This window comes from Bos indicus x Bos taurus, chromosome 2, assembly GCF_003369695.1.
Source record: "Bos indicus x Bos taurus breed Angus x Brahman F1 hybrid chromosome 2, Bos_hybrid_MaternalHap_v2.0, whole genome shotgun sequence".
NCBI classification, from domain to species: domain Eukaryota; kingdom Metazoa; phylum Chordata; class Mammalia; order Artiodactyla; family Bovidae; genus Bos; species Bos indicus x Bos taurus.
In genome coordinates, this window is record NC_040077.1 from 30,736,692 (window position 1) to 30,755,895 (window position 19,204).

Sequence of the window (19,204 nt, forward strand, 5' to 3'; positions counted from 1 at the left end):
TAGAAGTCTAAGTATACAGACTCTGTTACCTATAGACGGTAATAAACAAAAGCTTTGGCAAGCAGAAGAGAAACAAAGAGAATACCCTTAATGAAAAATACTGAGAGCTTAAGAAGTGATGAAAGGTATATAGAAAAGTAGATCAAGGATGCATAGGGAAGGAACCAAAATGGGAAAAGAGAATAACAAGACAAAAACAAAGCAGCAGGTAGACAGGAAGGAGAAAGGATGCACAAGCTAAAATGTTAGTCAATTTTTTATTAATTTATGTAATTTTCCACTACTCTATCCAATACCATATCTAGGTTTTTGGCCAATATTAAAACTAGATATCCAGTACACTCTTCTTAATTACTTTCCATTCCATGAAAAATTTAAAGGTGAATTATTATATTTCATGTGTATTTTTTACATTTTTTTCTGATAGATCATTTTACATGATAGAATGTACCTTTAAATGGCATTTCCAAGATAGAAACAAAGACAGAACAATTAAATACAAAAACAAAAGCAAAACCTTTATTCTTTGCCTTGATTGTAATGTGGTTTACCGTTCTTTATGGTAATAGCATTTTCCTGCATGCATTTCACCAACACACTACAAGTCAATAGCTTTAGTATAAAGAATCTACATTTAATGTCGCTTGTGAAAGAAACACAAAATGTTTTGCTGTGACTGGTAATATAATTTCATTTATACGATTTTTGTGGAATAAAGCTTGGATCTCATATCATATCTGATAAAGTTCTAGTGTCATATGGGTTAGTAAGAATACGATCTATCTGTGTAAACAAACACTGGAAAAGACTGATGATTTACAGAATAAAAAGACTAGGTGGAACCATCTGATTCAAGCAATGCCAAGAATATCAACTCATCGTTCCTTAAGCCTCTTTCGATGATAAGGCATCACTATGAAAGCTAATAAATGCTGGACTCAGTCTGAGATTTGTTTCACATTGAAATGTGTGCAAAGTTTACAGTACTAATAAAAAGCAGGAATCTACACTGCATTTTAGTCTTTGTTTCTTATTTCATGAAGTGCTTTAATTTAAAAGTGCTAGGAACAGAAACTAACAATAGTGACTGTGACATCAACCTGAAGATACTTTTAATTTCTCATTTATGTACAAAAAGGCGGAAAAGGAAAATAAAATGAACTTTGTACAATATTTATATTTTCTTAGAAAACTCTAACCATATATTTTCAACAGAATTAAGCAGCTTGCAACCTGTTTGTACATTGGGCTTTTTACCATAGAGTATTCAATTAAGATTGGAAGGATAAAATGCAAGAAGCTCTTCATTGTTTGCTGCAACCTATTGCTTAATGACATGAAGAATGAGGTCTTGGTAGAACAATTTGCTTCACTTTACCACTGACATATGGCTTCCCATATTAGACTTCTGAACAGTGGAAGGAATAAGATGCAGCAGCAGAGGCAAGATAAACATGCAGCAGTGACAGCGTCAAACTATAATGGAACCAGTTACATCATATTACCTGTTGAAAGCTTGCAAACTCTACTTCTGTGGTACATATTTGATGCAATAAATACTGTGCTTAAGTCGTCATTTTTGTTTGCTCAAACATGCACCACTGGGTAAAATTACTATTTACAAAGCAGACTTTTTTATTTTTTAAATTGACATATTCTATGTCAACCTTACCAAGAGCAGAAGATGGCTAAACAATACTGTAGGAAAAAGCAGAATCAACTTTATAAAGTGGTGGTGGGGGATGCTTTTTGGTCAATTCAGGTTTTTAGAAAGGACTGATAGGATATTTTTATTTTACGCCAAAGGACACTTATCAAAAATGTTATAGTCATGCTGCCAGGACTCAGAATGACTATGTAATGGTGTGTGTATATGTCTGTGTGTGTGTGTGTATACATATATATGTATATACATGCACATATACATATATACATGTATATGTAATGAATTATGTAAAAATAAAATGACATTTTAATGCTTGTGGGTTCTATGGAACATTTACAGGCACAGTAAAATTTTTCTGGATGAAACACCTTAAAAACATGAATAGCTATTTAAGCACCTCAAAAATCTGAAAACATCCTGACACAAGAAGTAAACTCTTCCCTTTTGTGACATGATTTTTTTTTTTACATGAGAATGAGAAGTGCAGCATGCTTTCATTTAAAATATATCCAGTTATACAATAGAGAAACATAGAATTTCTTACGTTTACTCCCTCTCCCCAAACACAAACCCGTTTACAAAAATAGTCACATATAATAGTAAACAACCTGTGAATTAAAAAAAAAAGTGACCAATTCACAGCATACGTTTTGTAAAAATATGGCAGGTGTGGCAGTTAGAACATAAACAGTGGTGACAATTACTGTTATCAAGTGTCGCATGTTGAATTTACATAAAAATTGAACTTCCCTCCCCCCTTTAAATTGGTTCCTAGAGTCTGAGTAGCCATTACTCTCTGCTCTTCAGCAGTGTCAGCTGGTTGTGAACACAGAAACCTCCTGTCGATGCTGTTTCTCTGGTTTGTTGAGTCCCAGTTTGCTGACCAGAGGCCCCTGTCTTGTTATAGGCACTGACCTTAAGTATACATTTGTAAAAACAGTCAGTTTGGCATAGACCTCCTGTGGGAGTCCTGTTGACACCAGCACATCACCATCACGGGCTGTAAACAATTGATCACAAAATGGAATATCGTTTCCTTTTACTTTTTGCTTTCCCTGATATCTTTCCCTTTGTCTTCCTTTTCTGATTTGTCTTTTTCAAATTTTTCTTTCTCAGGTTTGGTCACACTGTCATAGGAAGGTGGAGACGTGGTGGAAGGGGTCATGTCGGTTTTCTCTGGAGTTGAATTTTCATTTAGTTTATCAATGAGGATATCTTCTTTGATGGGTGTTCCCTCACCTTCTTTGCCTTTGTCTTTCTTGTATATACATGAAACTTTTTTAACTTTTTGCTTCAAGAGGTAGCGTCTATAAGCCCTCTGGATAACAATAGCAGACACCTCCTCTTGTTTGCGTTTCAGAGTGGTTGTAATGGGCTCATAGGAGACTTTGGAGGGGTTCGATGCCATGAATCTTTCTTCCATCTGGATTCGAAGGGCATCCATCTCTCCACTCTCACCCAAAACACGCTTTGTAAAGGCAAATAAGATGTCGAGGCAGTGGATCCTGTCCCCACTGACCATGGGCAGGTCCATGGCAATGAGCTGGACTTTGTTCGGTTTTGCTATGAGAAGAGGAGGATCCAGGGCAGCTGCAAAATCAGAGAGCTTGGAGAACTCTATGAACTGGGTGGCATCGGGATCAAACTTCTCCCAAACCTCGTAGAACATCTCAAAGTCATCCTCACTCAGGGGCTCTGCGCTTTCTTCAGTAGCAACACTGAAGTTCTCCAGGATGACAGCAATATACATGTTCACCACAACCAGAAATGATATGATGATATAACTGACAAAGAAGAAAATCCCAACAGACGGGTTTCCACAGTCTCCCTTAACTGAGCTGCCAGGGTGATCTTTTTCAGGGTCACAGTCTGGAGGTCCACTGTTGAGGATAGGTGCTAGCAATCCGTCCCAGCCAGCAGAGGTGGTAATCTGGAACAGGCAGATCATGCTGTTGCCAAAGGTCTCAAAGTTAAACATGTCATCAATTCCAACCTCCCTCTTAACATATGCGAAGTTGGACATTCCAAAGATGGCATAGATGAACATGACCAGGAAGAGCAGGAGGCCGATGTTAAACAACGCAGGAAGGGACATCATCAAAGCAAAGAGCAGCGTGCGGATCCCCTTAGCCCCTTTGATCAGACGCAGGATTCGGCCAATCCTGGCAAGACGGATCACTCGGAACAAGGTAGGGGACACAAAATATTTCTCTATCAGCTCAGCCAGAAACATACCTATGGAAAGCCAAGATACAACAAAAATCATATTATATGTAATGGCAGCAAATGAAAATGTACATTTCTAAGATAAGCACTATTTTTACAAAATGTGGACATGAGAATTAGGTATACACATACACATATGCACATACTAGTTTTATAAAATGTGGACATGAGAATTTGGTACACACACACACACACACACACATATATTTACATATACATAATCTGCAATATTCATTTAGCAAAATGAAACTGGTATGTTTAGTGCTATAACATGAACAGTTTTATACTAACTGAAGGTATTAATGGTCATTTTTCCTGGTTCAAGTCAAGCATATACCAAAAGACACAATGTATATGGTAGTGAAGTACAGAAATGGGTTTATGTTTCTGATATAATAGTTTTATATTAGTATTTGCATAAGGACTAATGGATAAAGCGTGTGATTTTAGATTAGGAATATGAGACTTATTCTTCTCAGATGGTTTGATCAGTTTTATGTGGGAGGTGGCAGAAGAGACAACCCAGGCTTTCCAGACAGACATACTTGGGACTGAATCCTGGCAATGATTTTATGCATTGCCAAATGGTGATAATAGCTATTAAATAGTTTTGTTGGTGGTGGTTAGGCTTAATGTTTACTAAGTCTTTTCTTTGTGCTATAGATACGTGCTAAGTGCATTTATTTTCATAATCTCATTTAATCCTCACAACACCACTTTACAAAAATATTTCTTGGGAAACCGGGGATCAGAGAGGTGAGATCCCTCTTGCCATAGGTCACAGAACTGGTAAAGAGTGAAAACATGGATGCACCAGGTCGGGTCTGTATAACCCAGGAGTCCCCTCCCTTAATCACTACATTCCTTCCCTATAGCACTATCACTGGGATCAAATGGAGTGACACCTTATTTCAAAGTTCTGTTTAACCAGCAAAAGTATATACACAGTGGAATAACACTTTTCTATGTGTATGTTCTCTTTCCTCAAACAGGCAGAACTTTACTTCCAGCACCTGATTTAACATCCTACACACAAGCAATATGTATTGATGAAATGAATCTGCTTTGATTTTTTTGAACAAAATGTCTACTTTTGAAAAAGAATATTACACACTGTAGAAAATTATCTGAACCCAAAGATGACATGAGGCTTGTTTGAGTGTGAATATATATAAGCACACAACATGCTATTCCAATTATCAAGGACAATTATTTGACTACTTCTATTGATTAATATGTGTACATGTGTGTGAACTGTTTATTCAGAGCAATACTTGTCTATACCACAGGAATATGACTGTTTATTATGCCAAAGTTGCAATTATTTTCTTCTGGCATGGGACAAGATGATACATGAAAGCTGCATGTATAATATAAATATAAATAATATAAATTCTCTTTTTCTTCATATAATTTCATGCACAGCACACAGTTAGATAAATGACAAGCTGAGAATGGACTCTTCATTAGACTTTATTTGAAATTTTGGGATGAATGAGAAAGTATTAATGAAAAATACTTTAAAGTTTTAAAATACAAATTTTTACTCTTAAAAATTTCACTTGCGTGAAAGCACCTCTTCTTACCTACAATGGAGAGAATAACCACCACAAAATCAAAAATATTCCATCCGATGGTGAAATAGTAATAACGAAGAGAGATCAGTTTCAGCACACATTCTCCAGTGAACAGAACGATAAACACCAGATTAATCCAGTACAGAATGTTGGTCATTTCTTGACTCTGGTCGTCAGTCTCCACCATCATGGTGACCATGTTGAGGCAGATAAGGATCATGATGCTGATATCAAAGACTTGTTTGGTTACGAAATCAAAGACCATCCCTTGGAATTTGTTCTGCAAAAAAAAAAAGAGTATGTGAAATTCCCTTAGAGACTGAAAAACAAATCAAGTCCAACTTATCTGATTTTAACATAACAATGTGAAAATACAGCTTTTATTACAAAACGTTCCATGTTTGGTTTACACTTGGAAGAAAATTTTGTATACTGGAATATCCAGCTCTTTCCAAATGGTATTTGTTCTATTTATACTGTTTATGATAGCAGATTTTGTAAACTAACTTTATGTTAAGAACCACCTTTTAGTTTCTCAGTGCCTAAAACATAACCATGTGTACAGTAGACAGTAAATATTGGTCACTATAATGAATCTTTGTTATCTTCTGTGTTTGGGGTGAGCATCAAAATTAACTTTGAAGAACTAATGAATAAATACTTTTCTAGCTTTTTGGGGTCATTTTCACCCTAGTTTCTTCCTTTATATTCCCCACCCACTATGCGCAGCAAAGCCACAGCATCTTAAATTCTACCTTAAGGTTCAGCTGAGAAGATGCTTTTAAAATTATAGTTCAAGTAAAAGGACATTGGTGGAATAGTTGGTAAAATCCAGTTAAATTCTATATTTTATTTAATACTATCATACCAGGGTAAATTTCTTCGTTTTGCTGACCCATCTATGGTTGTGTAAGATGTTAAGACAAAGGAAAGCAGAATGAAGTTTATATGAGGTAACTGCTACAAGAATAAAATCATCTTTAAAAAAAAAAAAGAATAAAATCATCTTTTAAAAAAGTATAGCTTAAAATTTAGATGTTCAAACTTCGCCCTATTCAATCTGGACCTAATTTCTAAGCACTAACTAGCCTTATGTCTTGTTTATGAAGTTAAGGCCTCATCTTGTAAACCAATTATGTTCACTGGGCCCTGTTTTTTTCCTTCGTTTCACCTCTATGTGCTCAATATTCCTCATCCTAGAGCTTGGAACTTGGCTCACCTCTGCTAGGTCGTCCTCTACCTTCTCAACTAGAACTACAGAGCTTCTGCTGCATCTACGCTCATAGTCTGCATTCCAGATGGATGCCTTTATTGGTCTGGATTCTCTGTGCTAGTGTTCTGCCCCTGCCCGACTAGTAGAGGCATCCATTACTCCATACTGGAATTCTGGGATATCAAATAGTACTGGTTTGTTATATTTTGTAAAAATAACATTTGATTTTTGCATAAATAAATACATAAATAAAACATGTATTTTCTCTGAATACATATTTAGCCCGATGGACTGGACTTATGTTGTTTCAGCTGCATCTGTTCTTCGAGGGCCTCCTTCAACTTAAATGCGTCTAATTCCAGTTCTCAGCCCCTTGTTCTTAGCTCTCGGGTACTGAAGTCTACCTTTCCAAGTCTGGTTACGTTCCCCTTATTTCTACCCTTCTGATACTTGCTACTACTCTTGTACCATACTGCTTTATCTTGTTTATCCATCTCCTCTGTCATAATGCTTCTGTCAAGGGGCATTATTAGACTCCCCTTCTCAGTCTGGTGCATCCTAACTCCGTTTTAAGTTTTAAGCACTCTGTGATCTCAGACAATTTTGTGCTTACATGTTTCATAAAATGTACGACATTTTATTGCAAATGGTTTGCTTTTATTTAATTAAAAAATCAATTTTCTTCCACAGATACAGCACCTAGAGTGAAGCAGATTCAAAATGGCTGAAAAGCAGCAACTTGCTATTTATGTTCATGTCAGCATTTTCACCAAAAATCTCTTAAGATTCTTTGCCCATTTAGTTTTCCAGTGGGTTAGATCAATATACAACTCCACTACACAGTCACTGTCTCCAATTTAAATTTCAGAATATGCTGGAGGAAGCTGTATAGCCTTGGAAGCCATGTTCACTAAGGCTTATGTTCTCTCACTTTGTCTTGGCTCTTCATAATGATGAGCAATCCTTTGTCCCTCACTTGCTCCCAGGATAATTTCAAACTTCTTAGAAATTTCTTATTCTCTTGCCCTGTATTCTTACTTCTTTTTTGAGAACACCAAAGTCAATTGTTATAAAGAAATTCCTCTACCTCTTTGTCATTTTATATTATATTGATGTCCACACCTATCTTTTTATATACTACTCCAAAATCATTGGAGGACTCAGTCCCTTTTCCTCTGTAATGTAATCTACACTGTTTTTGGGCCACATCCTGTGCAGTTTTATTCTATATTTATTCCCTTTCTCTTCAATCTCTTCCTCTCTAGAATTGCTGCTTTGCTCTGAAACTAATCTCTCAATCTTTAGAAACTTTACTACTTTAGAAATTTTACTACTACTTCTAACATTCATTCAACATTCATTCTCTTTCAGAGTCCCCTTTTGATTTTCAAATTCTGTAAACCAGCATCTCCAGTTGTTTTCTCCATTCATGTCCCTACTTCTTATTCTGTGTGACACCACTCTTCCAGTGTGTAAGGCAGAAACTCATGAGTCATCTTTGTTGCTTCCTTCTTCACGTCTCATATTCAATTAATAAACCTTTTAATTTCATTCCTAGGATAGCTCACAAATCCATTTTATTCATCTCCACACCACTCTGGTTCAGGCTCCCTATCACCCCTGAAATAGTTCCACAATGAGTCTGTACCGCACACACTGCCTCTGTCAATGCTGGTTCAGTGACAGTCACAACACCCAAACTGACCAGGCTCTGCTCAATGGCTTCGCTTTGCTCTAAGGACAAAGACTTGCCTTAATGTGGCCTAAGAAGCCCAGAAAAGTCTGGACCATCCTAACCTGTTCATTCTCACCATGTCCCAAATGAACCCCCAGCCTCTGTACTCCAGCCTCACCGGCCTTCCTACCTCAAGACCTTCACATATACATCCCTCTTTTCTTCTTACATGGCCTATAGAAACTTCCTCATTCTTCTTCAGGCCTAGGCTCATGCTCAGTAAAGCCTTCCCTGATTAATCAGCCCCTTCTTTCTTATCAGCTCTCATAGCTAAATGGATTCTTTCCTTCTTGGATATTTCTATTTGTTGGTGTGACTATTTGATTACCAAATAGACTCTCTGTTTAGTATTTAATTCCAAATGCTTAGCATCATACATTGTAAATGAATGACTGAATTAATTTGCCAAATTGTTGCCAATAATCTTCTAGCTAAATTCACTAATCATTTCCTGTGCATCCCTACTCCTACTAAAGTAAATCTACATGTTATCTGACGTAATTAAACAGCCATTAAAATTTTTTTCTCATTATCTATATGTATGTGCTGCCTTACTAATAAATCTCACTCTTTCACTGATTTACCTCTTTTATAATGGTGAAGTACACAAGGCTTTATGCTCACCACTTTTTTTTTGATATATTATAATTGTCTTTCAAAAATGAACCTATGCTTTAGAGCTCAACTGAATTATGTATGACAATGACAACTCTAAAATCCTTATCCCATATTCATAAGACCTCACCTTTCCAAATGCCTTTACAGGACTTTCAGTTACATTAACAGAATCAATAATTTCACAAAACATTAACTGCTTTACTTTCTTTATTAGCTATATGTCCTCCCTCCTTTCCTATATTTTATAGGTTCCTCATGCCACTGAGGCTTCTTGTTGGCTCACTTATCTCCAGTCCTATTGGCATGACCCTATACTGTGGACTCATCTTCTTGCATGTAAGGGTTCATCTTCTTGTCTAAGGCCCAGCATTACTTTGTCTAACATTTTCCTATCAGTTCAGTTCAGTCGCTCAGTCGTGTCTGACTCTTTGCGACCCCATAAATCGCAGCACACCAGGCCTCCCTGTACATCACCAACTCCTGGAGTTCACTCAGACTCACGTCCATCGAGTCAGTGATGCCATCCAGCCATCTCATCCTCTGTCGTCCCCTTCTCCTCCTGCCCCCCCCTCCATACCAGTCTCTAAAAATCTCTTTTTCTTCACATTACCATGCTGTGCACTTGATATTGTATTTTTACTTGGATAAATTAAGATGGATTTATTCAGATTCATAGTGGGCTTGACTCATTTAACCCAGAAAACCTTGTTTCCTACTTACTATTTCAAAAATATATCGCTATTTTTCACTGCAATATTTATTTCCATGACTTTGGAGTGTTTGTTTTTTCACATAAGTCATTACTCTGCTTTTCTCCTTTATCCATTCAAGTTGTATTATTTCTCAAAAAGTAGGCTCAAATTCTACATTCCTTATGTTTTGTCCAATATTACTATCTACTTTCTTTGGGCTTTTGGCTATCTTACAAACAGAATAGGGGCATGGGCAGTTTTAGGTTAGCTAGTTTTACATCATCACTAATGGAATCATAGCATCATGATTCCTGGGGAACACTTGATTACCTTGTACCATGTATACCTTCAGAGAGGAGTTCTGAAACATAAAAGATCTCAGGGACTCTTCTGACAACAATTCCTTGCTGCAACCAAACAGACCAGTAGCCACTGGCAAATATACAATCACAATCACCATAAAAAGCCATAGAGAAGGATGTCATCTGATTTAGGGCAAGATGCTTGGAGGAAATAGGAAATTTTTCTTAAAAACCAGGAACAAACAAGACCTATGACTTGTTTCATTAATGATTCCATTCAATATGCAGAGCTGGACAGAATATGGGGCATATCCAAGACGTATCAGTTATCCCAATTGGTCCTCACTGCACTCTGAGAACATTCAATATTTCCACACTATGTATATATGAATATGTTTTCTTTTCTACATTATTAGAAGCTCCTCAGTGATGTCAATCCTATGGAATAATATTGGTATATAAGCCTGAACATTTTTACTTATATATTTTTATGTCTGTGTATAAAATATATTACATAATTTCTACATATTATGTATCTAAAAAATACCAAATACTTAGACTATTGAGGCTATCTGGTCACATTACTAAGGCAAACTAAAACTGTTTTGCAAATACACGAAAATTAGTATCTAGCAATTTGGGCTATAAAAGTGATAGATAACATAGCTTTTATTAGTGATGAAAGTATGCTATTCTTACAGCAGGTCGAGGTATGGGTTTTTGTGGTTTCTTTGAACCCAATTTTTTCATCGCATTGTAGTATTTCTTCTGTTCTTCTGTCATAAAAATGTCTTGACCTCCAAAGTAAAGAAATGAAAGGAAAACTTGTAAAAATCATGTTCTTTGCTAGCTATAAAATCCATATTAGTAATTGTGTCAAAAATGTCTCCACATTCTATTCTAAAGTTACTAACAAACATGTATTTTAGATATGCATATATTCAACGTGTAAATTAGTCATATTTCTGTACTGGAAATATCAGTACTTTCAGACAGCTGATAGTAATTCAGCTATCTGAATTATCAATCACTTAAAAACTAATAGATGATTAAGTCAAAATAATTTCTGAATTTTATATTCTTTCTTCTTAATGACTGCACTTGGAGCCAAAAGAAACATTGGGGTATATTTAGTTAGCACTTTAGAGCAAAGATGAAGTTTTAGTATACTTATCTTTTTTTTCTGCTGGTTGAAGTTATCTATGATGACACCAATGAAAAGATTTAGAGTAAAGAATGAACCAAAAATAATAAAGATGACAAAATACAGATACATGTACAGATTGTCTTCATACTTGGGTTGTAATTCTACCTACAAAGTATAAAAAATGATAACCATTAGACCTAAAAATTGTTTCATAGAAAAGACATCAGTGAATTTTCAATTCTCAAAGCATATCTCTATCACTGGAAATTTTTAAAAAGTTAAACAGATTTTAGGAAAGATCAAGTTTAACACACTTATTGAAGAGTCTCCAAACTCTTTCATTGACTTGAGAAAATGAAACAACTCATAGAAAAGTCTGAATAATTAAAATTCATTTCATCCAATAAATGCCTAGGATATGAATGCACTTTTAAGACCCCAGTGGGGCATGCGGGGTGAGTACTTCTTCTTCCTACAGAAGAGATGCTACAGTTACACTAGTTTTTGTTAAAATTTTTCAAATTTTACTCTCTCTGACTCAGTTTCTTCATCCTTAAAATGGAAAAAAAACCAGAACCAACTCTAATATGGTCATTCAGAAGGCTAAATATATTACTATATGAGAAGTGTTAGAATAGAACCTGGCCAATAGTAATAGGTAAGAGTAAGGGTTTGATTTCTGTTATATATTTCTCTTGCTAGACTAGAATTATTACCATATGTGTTGACATAAGTACATCAGTAGTATCTTTCCATTCTGAAAATGAGTCTATTGATCCATTGTACTTAGCAGGTCTTAAGTACTGTTTCTGTAACAATGATGTGCTTTCTTATCCAACACAGTTCTGTTTTTTTTTTTTTTTTAAGTATGAATAATGTTGATAATGCTCAACTCTTTTAAAGAAATGAAAGTGAACATGTTAGTCACTTAGTTGCATCAGACACTTTGCAATCCCATGGACTGTAGCCTGCCAGGCCCCTCTGTCCATGGAATTCTCCAGGCAAAAATACTGGCGTGGGTAGCTATTCTTTTCTCCAGGAGATCTTCCTGAACCTGGGTTCGAACTCAGGTCTTCTGTACTGCAGGTGGATTCTTTACCATCTGAGTCACCAGGGAGCCTTTTAAAGGAATATTTACCCGTTTTCCCATTCCCCCACCCCACCCCCAGCATACCAGAGTTCTTGCAGTTCTTGGCAGTACTTGATATTGTCAGACTTTTAAATATTGCCAGTCAGGAAAGTATGTAGGTAATATTTAATTTTGGTTTAAATTTGCACTTCTCTCTTGACTAAACAAGAGTAAGGGTGAATAACTTTCCATACTTTTAGAAGCCAAGTGAATTTCATCTTTTGTAAGGTGTTTGAATGCTGAGGGATTATATACTAGTATGACCTCTGAAGAACCGATGCTTTCAAACCGTGGTGCTGGAGAAGACTCTTGAGAGTCCCTTGGACTGCAAGGAGATCAAACCAGTCAATCCTAAAGGAAATCAACATTGGAAGGACTGATGCTGAAGCTGAAGCTCCAATACTTTGGCCACCTGATACAAACAGCCGACTTGTTGGAAAAGACCCTGATGCTGGGAAAGATTGAAGGCAGAAGAAAAAGGGGGCAATAGAGGATGAGATGGTTGGATGGCATCACAGACTCAATGGACACGAGTTTGAGCAAACTCTGGGAGATAGTGAAGGACAGGGAAGCCTGGTGTGCTGCAGTCCATAAGGACGCAAAGAGTCAGACATGACTGAGCATCTGAACAACAAAATACAGTAGTGTTTGCTAAGTTATTAAGGAAGAAACCTAAAGTAATTTGTATGTCATGTAGGTTATTGATTAGAAAGGTGGAGAGAACTTTGAATTAATCAAATAGGTAGGAAACTACTTTGGAAAATGAGATAATGTAAGAAAGCCTTTAACATAGTGAGTGGTAATAAATTATAAATTATTAATATTATTCAAAAGAGCCTATAAATGGGACTCCTGATAATAAAAGAGATAAAATGCAGGGTGTCAAGCTCTTATAGTTTCTTTTTTTTAATAAGGTGAAAAAAATTCAGGAACTCTCTCTAAGTTACCACATGTTTTTGGTGTCAGGGATATAACATCTGAGCTTAATTACTATGCTCTGACAATGTATGAGAAACCAATCTCTTTTTTAAAACATGATTTCCCTCCTCATTGTTAAATAGTGAGAAATTATATGGAGATTACCACAAAAAATTTCAAAAGTGCTGATGTGTGTAAGATACATTATGAAAGCCCTTTTTATCATAAAATCTTACTTTCTGAAAAGAAATATGATTATATTTGTTTTTTTTCTGTTATCATTATTCAGACTTTCCTATCACAAAAGAATATCAAAAGCTGGAGGAAATCTGAGACAGATGAAGAGAGCGCCTATAAGGGCTTTTAATTCATGGCTAGAACTATTAGAACCAAAAATAAAATATCTCTATTTACAAATAGAACAAATAGAATCTACAAATTTTTAAGTGCCAGTTGCTATTCTAGACACTAGGAAAGATATGTTAGAATATTCACAGTGAACAGAGAAATACATTCAAATCAAGTTCTGGAAGAAGTAATGTAAGGTTGAATATTTTATTTTTCTAATGCAGATATTCTGTATAAATTGACCTATGGTTTTATTTTATTGACAATATCAGTAAATTACAACACTGTAGAAATAGTCACTAGATCTAATTAAACAGTTTTTCCTCTAAATAGACTTACATTTCGTGAATCAACTGCTGCATACATGATATCCATCCATCCTTTAAATGTGGCCTGAAAAAAAGTCACACCATTGAATTTTTTTCCCCAAATTATAATTCTGGAAGAGACTAAATATCAGATTTATTAACCAAGATTTATTCAAAAACAGGTATATAAAATAGTTTGAAATTAACATTTAAAATCTTTTGGCAAAGTTTTAAAACATATGCATTGAAATTCCTTCCTTCATATTTCATAACATCTTTCTATGTGACTTTAACATCTATACTTAAATCATGATAGATTATAACAATGTGCTATCATAAAATCAATTATCAACAACCTTTGACTCTTATGTATATATACAAGAATGCAACATGAAATAATTTCACGTATATAGTATTACCTTCAGACAAACTGAAAAATATGTTGCATTATTTGATCTTAAGGTTGTCTTTTCTGCTTATCTTTTCTAAATGATATTATCACCAACCACCAATCATGATGGTTTGTTCTTGAAATTACCAAATATACTATTTTGAGGCAATTATTCTATAAGAAGAAACTTTATAATCTAAAAACTATTATACCTAACTCCAATTTACTTTTTAAAATTTTTGGTTGAAGAGACACAGTAATTCTGAAGACAAGTCATGCACATTTGTTTTTCAGTTTCTTAATGCCACAGGACCCTGCAGAATTCATCTAGTGTTGGGTATCGTGTTAGTGGATCAACTCAGGGAGCGTGTGAACATGACTTAGAATGGTCAGTTGAGAAGCTAAATGGAATTTTATGAAATTATAGCAGGCATAATAGACTTGATAGGAAGGTTTTTGTTTGCAAGAGAGCAATCTCCCTATCTTAAAGCATTGAAGCAACAGGCAGGAAGATGGAAATCAAGGTAGGAGTCCATGTGAGGGGAATATCTGGTTATGGTGTTCGTGAAAGTTGGGTGAGTGGAGACTTGCCAAGGGTTTAGGTACTGTCTGGTATCTGCAAAGGACAGAAATCTACCACCCCTCCCCTACCTTTCCAATCCCATCCTCGGGCCAATGCCTCTACTTTGCTCAGATTGGGGAAGACAGTGGGAATCTACGTAGAAATTTCAGTAACAGAGACTTGTTCTGGAAACCTAAGGCATAGTCTGGGAGACTTTAAACTTTATATAGCCATCCAGTCTCCAACATGGTGCAAAAAAGACAGTTCATCCATGATTAAGGAAGAATCTAGGCAGATGGGCTTAAGGAAATATGTATTGCAAACAATGAGTAAGAAGAATTTTATATTCATTTTAGTAACACATCACAGTGAATAATAATAAAGTGGTTACTTACTACTTGAAGCAGAGAAAGATACCCAAGTCCCACATTATCAAAGTTGACTTTCACGTTCTTCCACCGGGCAGTTTGGTTGCTATCTATGAGGGCCTTACATTCGCTGTAATTGTTGACCACGCTGACATCAAACATTTCTCCAGTGGTGTAGTTAATACAGTGGTAAAACTTGCCAGCAAAAAGATTCACTCCCATGATACTGAATATCAACCAAAAGATCAGGCAAACCAGAAGTACATTCATTATGGATGGAATGGCTCCTAAAAGAGCATTGACAACGACCTGGCACAGCAGTGAGATGGGGAAAGAAGTGAAAAGAGAGTCAGATCTATGGAAGAACTAGAAATGTAGGTCATTATACATGAAAACTCAACAGAGAAAATATAAAAATCATTCTAGTACTGAAAGCTTGATTCTCTTTTTAAAAAATTAAGATAGCTACTGTAAAACAGGTTTTTAAATTGGTAAGCTGAAAAGAATTTAATAGCTAGCCATTCCTTTCTATGATACCATACACACACAAATACAGAAGCACATATACCTCCATATATCATCCATTTCTGGTTGTGTCTGCAACATTCAAAGAAAATCCTAAGTAACTATTTTAAAACATCACAAAACACCTAAAAGTTCCTTTTTGAATGGCCAAACCTACCTGGACAGGGCATCATAATTTCCTCAGTGCTGAGGGTATGTAGTCTCAGGTTTTATGCCTCAGGGGATGACAACTGGCAGTACAAATGCCTCCCGGTTCCTTTGTACCACCTTTCTAAATGAGTGTTAGATTTCCACAGCTGATCTACTTTTTAGCTAGCTCAGCCTTTGTTTGAGAGCAAAAAGGCCAGGGTTGGACTTTAAAAGGCTCAGAAGACATCATATGGAGCAGGGAAGAAAAACGATGAGGAATGATTTGGTGGTTTCAAATTACAGTGAGTGGGATTTCCTTCACATTTATAAACTGGAATGAACATAACTAATGTTGACTCACATCAGAAGTCTACACAACATGCTAGAAATTTCCCACAGAGTAAAAAAGTCTAGGTAGAAGCAATCTCATTGCTTCTAATTAGAAGTCATCATTCAGGGATTATGTTGTGTGAGTGCCTCCAACAGTGTCATTTATGGATGTCTGACAAATATTACTGATTGATTGGTTACATGAATATGAATGTAGAAGACAAATTTAACCTGGATGTGTCACGTCTAAGGTTCAAAACAGCAGTTTATACTGAAAGTGTTAGTCGTGTCTGACTCTTCGCGACTCCATAGACTGCAGCCCGCCAGGCTCCTCTGTCCATGGAGTTCTCCAGGCAAGAATACTGGAGTGGGTAGCCATTCCCTTTTCCAAGGGATGTTCCTGACCCAGGGATGGAACTTGGGTCTCCCATATTGCAGGCAGATTCTTTACCACCTCACCCATCAGGGAAACCCTGTTTTCAATTATAATTCCAACAAATACTAAAGCATTTGGTCTTACCCTCATTCCTTCAAACCGGGATAAGGCTCTCAGCGGCCTCAGAGCTCTTAGTGTTCTGAGGGATTTGATGGCACCAAGTTCTGAGTATCCCAAAGCATTTGCAGTTAAGCTAACCAATGAGACCTATACAGAAAAAAGCAACACAATTGTCTTATTTATAGGCAAAAAAGCTTACACAACTCAGCCTTGCTGTATGCAATAAACCAGTTCCAAAACCTTAGTGAGCATCAAAATCACTTGTTGCAAACACAGATGGCTGGCCAAGGTTCGGATGAGACCTGAGAATTTGCATTTCCTTAAGTTCCCACTTAAGCTTAATGATACTGGCCAGTGAACCACACTTTGAGAACCATTGCTATAAACTTAATGAAAAAGCAGCAGCAATATATGCTCTTTTTATCAAGATTCTTGACAAGAAAATTTAAAAGAGTTAAATGTAAAGAAAGAAAAAGAATGACACCAAAATGAAATTTTCATCTATAGATTTATAAAACTTTATCATTTCTCATATTATTTAGCAGACCTGAAAGAGAAAAGAAAACCTAGTACAAGTATGCAAGAAAAGTATGCAAGACACAGTTGACGCTGAATATAAACACACTCAGAAAGATCTAGATTTCTAAAAGTGCTTTAGTCTTGTAAATGTCAGTGTGAAGGCCTAAGATCATTCATTAGGGAAAATTGAAATCATTAAGTTTAAAAGTTGAGATTTTAGTATAACTAATTAGAAATTGTCAGAACAATGTTTTCTTATTTATACTGATGGCTAATGTAGTTGATATAAGTTGTAACATTACAGCGAAAAAGGAAAAGAATAACTGCCACAGGTGGCACAGAAATGTCTAATTTCCTTTGAAAATACATAGAAAACCCATTGAAACTATATAAGCTAAAGAAAAGATATTTTCTCCTAAAGTGCACCTGAATTTCAAAAGCAGGAAAATGAGAACAGATGTGTAATATAGCTTTTAAGAATATGGTGTTAGTGGTATTACATTTTTTAAGAGAAGTAAATGAGGCACATAAAAATATTTTACAACACAACTTGACTTATTCAAACTAATTTTGCACATGTAATATGAAATAGAAAAACCATTAATTTGGAAAAATTTAATCTATAAAATTGTCTTAAGGAGGTTCTATATTTTTCCTAAAATCTAAATTTTTAGGCTTTGCAAATCTCTTCAAAGACAAATGAAAGATAAAGTTACTGAATTATCATTTATTGTGAAGATTTTCTAGGTATAAAACATGAGGACTTATAGTACCTTATCTTCTCTGAAGACAGAATGAAAAAGAGATAGGTATAAATTAAAGAATGAAAAATAAAAGTTAGACATAAGAAAAAAATTGTGAACAGGGACAGTATTTATTGGCTAAAGAAGTAGTAAACATTCAATTTTATGTGTCTTGTGTTGCTAAATATGAAAAGGAGATACATGTAGATCTTCTCTTTCTGGTCTTCTTTTTTTGGCCTCTAAATAGTAATTTTCTTCCATTCCATCACTGACATCTCCAGCAAATTTCTTGGGTGAGCTTTTCTTTTCACTTTCCATAGATACTTTTGAACAGAAGAGTATCTTCGAGAACTCTTCAATAGCTTCTTTATTCAATCACTAAATCATAGATCTATTAATAAATCTCTTTGAATGGCATCTCAGGTCCTTCAATCTCTTCTCCAACTTAAGTTTCTTATCAACCAATTACAAAGTATCAACCAATTACTCTTCCTCACCCTGTGGCACAGAACTTATCCTATAGGACTACTTGGTGGTTGAACAAGCCCTGCTTGGCATGTAGCAGTGTCTTCAAGGCTTTGATGCCCTTGCTTCATCTGTACCTGCTGACACTGACATCCTTCAAATGCCAGTTCACACTGCACTGCCCTCATGAAGCCTGTGCTTCTTCCTCAGCGAAGCAGATGAAACTTCTAATAGAGATGTCATCTTCTCATTGTATACATATCTATCCTCACTACTTGCCTGTAAGCTCCCATAGGCCCAGAAAATGGCATACATATTTGCCTCTTCCATACAAAATAGATGATTGATAAACATGTTTGATATAAATCAAGGCATTAATTAGCTTAATGTATTATCATAATAATTTTCTTAAATCCAAGAAGGTAAACATCAGAATACACTAGGTAACATGAACAGCAGCTCACACATTTCTCTTAAGATTTTCTTTATATTTAGGTAGTGTTGACTTAATGCCTTTATTATTACATGGATATAGTAAACATAAGATATGTTTATTAAAAATTTACAGTGTATCATAACCACAGACAGAAAATAAAGTATCATCCATAATCTCATTATACAAATAAAAGAACTGGTATTGTCATGGTATGTTTTTCTTTTGCTCGTAGTGCTCAAACACATGTGATTTAAAGTATTATTGTCATTTTATCACCAGTAAACTTTTGATATAATTCTGCATGTGGCTTTATATGTTAATATAAATAATAGGCTTGCTTTATGCAGATTCAGCAAAAGGA

General features: G+C 35.5%; 1 protein-coding gene across 4 annotated transcripts in view; it reads right to left on the bottom strand.

The window, feature by feature from the left end:
- Nucleotides 1-243: 243 nt before the first annotated feature.
- The window catches only part of SCN2A (sodium voltage-gated channel alpha subunit 2), a 145,191-nt gene continuing 126,230 nt past the window's right edge, over nt 244-19,204 (bottom strand). For 3 of the 4 annotated variants that reach the window (XM_027558912.1, XM_027558904.1, XM_027558920.1), the window contains 7 exons: nt 16,705-16,827; nt 15,228-15,509; nt 13,911-13,964; nt 11,204-11,341; nt 10,729-10,833; nt 5,479-5,749; nt 498-3,901 (listed from right to left, as the gene is read on the bottom strand). In XM_027558912.1, coding sequence (XP_027414713.1) covers nt 2,706-3,901; nt 5,479-5,749; nt 10,729-10,833; nt 11,204-11,341; nt 13,911-13,964; nt 15,228-15,509; nt 16,705-16,827 — 2,169 coding nt within the window. In that variant the 3' untranslated portion in view covers nt 498-2,705. Of the gene's footprint in view, nt 3,902-5,478; nt 5,750-10,728; nt 10,834-11,203; nt 11,342-13,910; nt 13,965-15,227; nt 15,510-16,704; nt 16,828-19,204 lie in introns of all 4 variants that reach the window. The other variant, XM_027558895.1, reaches the window with a different exon arrangement.